This window comes from Helobdella robusta (genome assembly GCF_000326865.2).
Source record: "Helobdella robusta unplaced genomic scaffold HELROscaffold_24, whole genome shotgun sequence".
NCBI classification, from domain to species: Eukaryota; Metazoa; Annelida; class Clitellata; order Rhynchobdellida; family Glossiphoniidae; genus Helobdella; species Helobdella robusta.
In genome coordinates this window covers 1,107,082-1,114,803 of record NW_008704261.1, presented here as the reverse complement: position 1 = coordinate 1,114,803, position 7,722 = coordinate 1,107,082, and the positions used below count along the sequence as shown (strand labels likewise).

General features: G+C 31.0%; 1 protein-coding gene across 1 annotated transcript; it reads left to right on the top strand.

The window, feature by feature from the left end:
• Window positions 1-2,525: 2,525 nt before the first annotated feature.
• HELRODRAFT_172643 (hypothetical protein) lies at window positions 2,526-4,161 on the top strand (the record flags this gene model as incomplete). The annotated part of the gene is made up of 2 exons (XM_009019307.1): window positions 2,526-2,613; window positions 3,872-4,161. The coding sequence occupies 2 exons, from the start codon at window positions 2,526-2,528 to the stop codon at window positions 4,159-4,161; spliced, it is 378 nt and encodes a 125-aa protein (XP_009017555.1).
• Window positions 4,162-7,722: the final 3,561 nt, after the last annotated feature.

The following is a 7,722-nucleotide window of genomic DNA, read 5'->3' as shown; positions in this document are numbered from 1 at the left end:
TTTTATCATAGTAACTAAAAATTTTCAAGTTTCTGTGTTCGCAAACTTGAAAGTTCGCAAACTTGAAATTTTTTTATTTAATTTTGTTCTATATAAAGAATTGGAAAAACTTTTAACTTTTAACTAATAGCAAATAATTTTAACTTTTAAGTATATTTACCCTACCTCGTATAAACAAATTATAAACAGCATTCAACAGAAGTTTGAGTTTTGTTCTCATCAAAACATGCATGGAAAGTTGTAACATTCCAGAGTTTATGATGGTTGCCTTATTTTATAATAATTTTTTATTTTTTCATTTAAATGTAAAAACGCCTTTCAAGACCACTGATTAATTTCCGCTCATTTCGTTCGAATTGGGACCTAGGTTTCTTTGCTGGATTCCATACTCATTGGTAGTTTCACATGCAGCTTGGAAATTCCATAGGCTCCGATTTTTGTAATTTTTCCGCATTCATTTTATTTATTTCTTGGAGTTGTATCGACATCACCATCGGTCACACACGTCGAGGTTGTACGATTAAACGGCAAGAAACATATTCCAAGTCGAAGACCCAACAAGAAGAAGTTCTAATTCCTGTATTCCAGTTTGTTCATTGACATTTTACATTATTATAGAGTTCATTTAGTTCAATTTCTTTTCATTTACTTCCGTCAATTAATAAAATTGTTATCGAATATTCTTTTACGCGTTCGTGTGTTACTCAGTAAAATCATATAGTTCGAAAAAGCCCAGTGCCACACAGGACTGGTCGAACTCACGATAAAAATATACAAAAAAATTATTGTCGGACCATAAAAAAAAAATTTACTGAGAAAGATAGAGGAAGAGATTACCTCACACCACCAGTTGTTTTCATTAAAATTTCCGACAATATATATATATATATATATATATATATAGTAAAATTATGAAATAATACTCACTAAAAATACTTCAAAGTCCTTCAACGCAAAATTAATTCACTCGATAGGTGGCTTGATGCAAAATAATTCACTCGATAGGTGGCCTGATGCAAGTTAATTTACTCAATAAGTGGCTAGACAATTTTTATTGTTTTGCAATTTAGATGACGTCATAAATTATTACAAATTATTTTAAAATTTAAATAGTAGTTTTTTGATTAAGTTGACATACCTTGGAAATTTTTATGTTTAAAAACAATCGAAACAAAATCTAATTTTGCTTTGATATAGAGTTTTTTTATCTTTAAGAGAGAGAGTTCGCATTGGGTTGACTAGTTAGGCAGCCTTGAGTAATCGGTGCCTATTCTGGTATCTAAGAGACTTAATTCGTGATTCTATGCTCATTGGCATAGTTTCAGAAACGTCTTAAGTTCTCAAAAGTGGATTTGGTGCGAGACACTATGTTCATTGGCATAGTTTCGCACGCGTACTAAAGTCCCACAATTTGTTTCCAGTATTGTTCTGACCCTTGTTGTTTTGTGCTGGTTGTGCGAAAGCCAACCAAACTCGACGACCCAGTGAAAACAGGCCAGGATTGTGCGAAAGCCGACCGACTGACTGACAGGCCCAGTGAAAACAGGCCTTGGATTCTGTGAAAACGAATCCGCCTCGTTGTTTTGTTTTTGTTGTGCTATTTGTGGACCTAGGGTTCTTTGCTGGATTCTATACTCATTGGTATAGTTTCGCACGCAGCTTGGAATTTCCATAGGCTCCAATTTTTGTAATTTTTCTGCATTCATTTTATTTATTTCTTGGAGTTGTATCGAAACCACCATCGGTCACACACGTCGAGGTTGTACGATTAAACGGCAAGAAACATATCCCAAGTTGCCCGACCCAACAAGAAGAAGTTCTAATTCCTGTATTCCAGTTTGTTTATTGACATTATTTTTAACATTATTCTAGAGTTCAGTTAGTTCAATTCTTTTTCATTTACTTCCGTCGATTAATAAAATTATTATCGAATATTTTACGCGTTCGTGTGTTACTCAGTAAAATCATATAATTCGAAAAAGCCCAGTGCCACACAGGACTGGTCGAACTCACGATAAAAATATACAAAAAATTTTTGTCGGACCATAAAAAAATTTCCTGAGAAAGATAGAGGAAGAGGTTACCTCACTTTCAGTTCAAATTCCCGACAATATAAATATATATATATATATATATGTATGTATATATATATATATATATATATATATATAGTTATTATAAACATTTTAAATTTTTAATTTTTTATTAATTTTAATATATATGTTTAAATTTAATTTATATTATTACTACTACTTTGCTTTAATTTTCCTCTTCACTTTTTACGTTAGTACGAGATTATTACGTTTGTTTGGTTAATAAAATAAAATTATATCTGTTCGTTTCAAATTGTCCGTTTTATAATCCAACAAAAAAAGCGAAATAATATTAAATCGAACATTCCTCAACACTCTAATCTAATGTCTATCTGACTTATTATCATACTAATGACCATTTTACAAAAAATAAGTCTATAAAAATCACTTAATTGCAAAAAAATGGAAATCACGCCAAGTCAAAATTACGTGATGAACAAACCAGCTCTGTGTGGAGAGTCTTTTGAGAATGTCTATTACGTGCCAGGCCCAGTACCACGGACCAAACAAGCTGGATCTGGTTTGGATTCTATTGAATTGAAAGGATGAGAATTGGTGTTGAATGTGAGAGTTGGGCGCAGGCCCGGAACTAGGGTGGGGGGGGCAAAGGAGGCAAGCGTCCTGGGTGGCAAATTTCAGGGACGGCAAAGTTTGAGAAGTTTTAAAAAATTAAAAAAGTTATTTTCATTTGTCAAAATTTAGATCAAAGTAAATTTGATTTTTTTGTATTACTTTTTTATATTCTATTTTTAATGGTTTTTTTATATATATAAACATTATAATACAAACGCAAATATTAAAAACGGATTCTTTATTTTATTTGTAATCTTTTGCTTATTTGAGTTTTGCAGACACGCCATTTTGAATTAAATTCACGCCGCGAAAATATTTTGTTAGTTTATTTTTATTCGTTTTCGTGTTTGAAAATAAAATGGATGGCAGAAAAAAACTTAGTGGAACCGAATACAGAGATAAATTACTAAAGAAAAACAAAAAAAGAAAGAGATACGCTGTCACTAACGCCAAAATTAGAAACGTTATTTAGCAAATCTAATATTTGTGATAAAAACGGCTCAGAAGAAAAATCAGGTAAACAATTTTTTATTATTCAATTAATTTAATATTAATTGAAAATTGGAACATTATGAACAATGTGAATTAATTATGCTTCCATCTGACTAAAATAATTTTTTTTCAAATTTCATTAATTTGGAATTTGATAATAAATTTTAAATTCAATGCATAAGCGATGAATTAATAATATATAATAAAAGTTAAATTTAAGAATTTTTCAAACTTTGGATATTTTAAAATTTATATTTTATCCATAATTTTAATATTTTAGGTGAAATGAACAGTTGCAACCAACTCAACCAACAGTTGCATTCCAATTGAGAATCTCATTATGTCATAGCACTACAGATATGTTCAATGAACAACATCTCCCAGTCTGTCAAAGAAACAGATCTTCTTCACCAACAGCTCTCAGTACTTTTATTAAAGAACAGAGATCTCGTAGTGCTGAAACCAAACGAAACCAGGCAGAAAAAATGATAGAGTTATCATAACCAAGTTCAAGAAGGTCTAAATTTGTTTCAAACATTCCTAACTCATTTTCAAATCATATATCTGCTTCAGAAGGCTCAATACCACATTCTATGGGCCATTCTTCAAAGTCTTCCGTATAGCCTGTTGCTAAAAAAATCAGTAACACATTGAAAAAAAAACTTCCTCACTTGATGTTTTGGCAAATGCTAAAGAACCACATCAAACGCCAGCAGCTAAAAAATTACCAAGCAAACTATCAACAGCACCAAAGGATTTTCACAGCAGGGATTCTTCAAGGGGAGGGAAAGAAACAACTGCAGCTGAACCAAAGAAAAGCAGGACATTGGACATTGCCAAAAAACAAAAGGAAATTAAAGAGCCTGCTAAATTTATCTCTAAAGCTGCGAAAAATTCCACTGAAAATTCAGAAAAAGAAAAACCAGATGAGGACAAAAAACAATCTGATGAATATAAAGCTAAACTTTATAAAGCTAAACTCAACCAGCTGTTTAATCCATAATTTTAATATTTTAGGTGAAATGAAAGCTAAAAAAAATGAGAGCACAGAACATGTTTTTTGTTTGAACCTCAGTCCTTCCAGTGAAGAAAATGAAGCTGTTGAAGAAATATTATCTCAACCAAACCTAACTTTAAATAAGTTATATTTAAAAAAAATTAAAAAATAACATATTATGTTTATTTTGTTTATAATGCTGATTTTTAATATTTTAGATAACATGGCAGCTAAAGAAGAGAACAAGGATAATGTTTTTTAGTTCAACCTCAATCCTACAAATGCAACTGTAGAAGAATTGCTATCTCGATCAGATCCCACAACTAGTATTCAGAAGACATCCAAGTTCCTTTTTAATTTCAGTGATCTTGGTTCATGGCCACAAAATTTTTTCTGATTCAGAAAGGTGTTTCATAACAAAAATGAGATTTGAAAATTTGGCTAAACCAAATTAACAGTAGATTGTTAGCAAAAATGAATAATGTAACATCTTCAGAAAAGGAACCAAGAAAGAAAAAAAAATTGGCCGATGAGTTGTGTAACAGTGAAGCTCATGCAAGTGTTGAAAATGTGTACTATGTGGCAATGTTAGAAATCATTGACTGGATGATTACAGAACTTAGTGACAGATTTGAAGTTTTGAATAATGTAAACAGCATGTTTGGATTTTTGAGTGGTGTTAAAATTGAAAAAATGCAGATAACAGATCTAAAATTTAAAGCAGAATAATTGACAAATATATACTCAGCTGATCTCAACATTGAAAAATTCAACTTTGAAAAAGAAAGTTTTAAGCATCACGCTTTGACAGTTGACAAAAGTTTGAAAAAAGCCACATCAAAAGAAATGTTAACTTTCATTTATATAAATAAATTAGAAGAAGGCTACCCTAACATCACCACACTACTGTATTGAGAATGTTTCTCACATTGCCTGTCACAGTGTCATCTGGAGAACGAAGTTTCAGCAAAATCATCAAAAACTACATGAGAATTACAATGTGGCAGGAGAGACTTTCCAATCTAAGCATAATTTCAATCGAACACAAACGAGCATCCCCTGTTAATTTTGATGATGTAATCAATACATTTGCAGTTAAAAAAGCTAGAAAAATTTGTTTTCAATGTAATATACAAATCAATTACTTGATACGTGGACGCTGCAATATAAACAAAGTTTTTCACTTTTTCACAATTGTTGTTTTTTTTTTTTTTCTCGATGTGTTAACATGTATATTGATATTAAAATAAAACATCTTAATAAGAAACAAGTTGTATGTACTTTAAAAAACTGCATTTTAACAAAAGCTTACGGTAGTAGCATAATAATAACGCGGTAGGAGGCGGCACACTGAGTTTTGCCCCCCTTGGCAAATACGCTAGTTCCGGCCCTGGTTGGGCGTATGCTGAAGTGTTGAAAAGTGATGATTTTGTTGGGAGCCACTTGGTAATAATAAATAAATATTCTAATTGAGATGAAAATTTGATTAAGATAACTGTTTGAGTTTTTGAAATCTCTATTTAATTTTATATCACTCAGCCAAAAATTTGTAAAACAACAATATTAATAATAATATTTATGATAATTATGTTATTAATGTCATATATCTAGTAAAAATTTGAGATGAGTGATAACTTTTAAGGTACATGATGAATATAAAATATATAATATTAGTACAATTTTTTAACTACAAATTGAATAAATGTGCGTGTGCTTGTATATTTTTATGAATAAGTTTTATTCGATAACTTTTGTAAAATAACAACATATCTCAACAAACCTGTAGAAGAAGGTGGTGTTGAACAAGATCGAGATTAACTTTGTTGGTAAGAAACTGGAAATTTTAACCAACTCACTATAGCACTCAATTCTACATCGTTTACCGACAAATTTTATGAAATATAATAGTTATACGAAAGAAGACAAATATTTCATTAAATTGTGTTGCAGTTGTTTATCTTGATTTCAAATAATATCTACTAAGCTAAAAAGGACCATAACATCATTTGTGATTATTTGTAAAACCAGAATTTTTAATTTTGCGGAAAAATAAACTGATTCTTAAAATAAAATGAACGCATAAGTGTTTTGCAACTTTTGATATTGAACGCAGATGCGTTTGCCACTTGTTACTGGAACATAAAATTGAATATTTAAACTTTAACTCTTTGATACCTGTATCTTAATCTGGTTTCAGACCTGCTCACAGTGCTGAAACTTCTTTACTCAAAATACGCAACTTAACTTAACCCTAACCCTTCTCTCTAGTGACAACAGTAATCTTACTCTTCTTTTTGCTCTTGACTTTTCCTCGGCTTTTGAAACTGTTGATCATACTATTCTCTTGAAACTGCTACATCTTTCTTTTAATATTACTGATTCTTGTCTATCTTGGTTTTCTTCTTATCTCTGTAATTGTTTTTCTTTTGTTGTTCTCAATAATTCTATTTCTAACTCCTCTACTCTTAATTTCGGGGTACTTAAGGGTTCTATCCTTGGCCCTCTTCTATTTATACTCTATACTTCCGAACTAACCATATTATTAATAATTTTTTTTTTCTCTTGTCAACTATATGCTGATGGTTCTTACATTTATACTTCTTTTCCTCCATCTTATCTCAATAGTGTTCTTAATAATCTATCTCTATGTCTTTCTTCAATTATCGCTTGGTCTGACTCTATGTGTCTTAAACGTAATCCTTCTAAGTTTGAATTAATTTGTTTTAATAAATCTAAACACTCTATTACTATTCCTCCTGTTATCTTACTTGATTCTAAAACTCTTGATGTCTCTCATAAGTTTCGTAGTCTAGGTTTTATCTTTGATTCTACTTTGTCTCTCTCTTCTCAGATTAATAGTGTTGCTAGAAGCTTTTACTTTCATTTACGTAGAATAAAAAAACTTTTGACTTTTCTTGATGATCCTACTCTTCTCCTTCTTGTTACTTCGTTAGTCTTATCTAGGATTGATTATTGTAACTCGATCTACTATGGTCTTCCTGATTCTATACTCTATCCGTTAAGTAAAACTTTTAACTCTGCTGTTCGTCTAGTTGCTCGTGTCCCTTTCATTTCTCATATATCTCCATATATTGTTCTCTTGCACTGGCTACCTTTAAAATATAGAATAATTTTTAAAATTTGCACGTTTATGTATAAGTCTCAATCTAAATTATTTCCTAAGTATTTAGCAGATATATTAATTGAACCTAAACGCCCCGGTTTACGATCGTCTTCTTGTTCTCGCTTTTTCTTAACTCGTGTTAAACACACTTTTGCCAAATCTGCTTTTGCTTTTTTTGGTCCTTTTTTCTGGAACTCTCTACTTACTTCTCTGACTACTTCTCCATCACTTGCGAAGTTCAGAACGGATCTCAAGACCCATCTGTTTTCAAAATTCATTGAGGAGCGCTGTTAAACATCCCGGAAATAGCGCTATATAAGCTAATTGATTGATTGATTGATTGATTGATTGATTGATTGATTGATTGATTGATTGATTGATTGATTGATTGATTGACTGACTGACTGACTGACTGACTGACTGACTGACTGACTGACTGACTG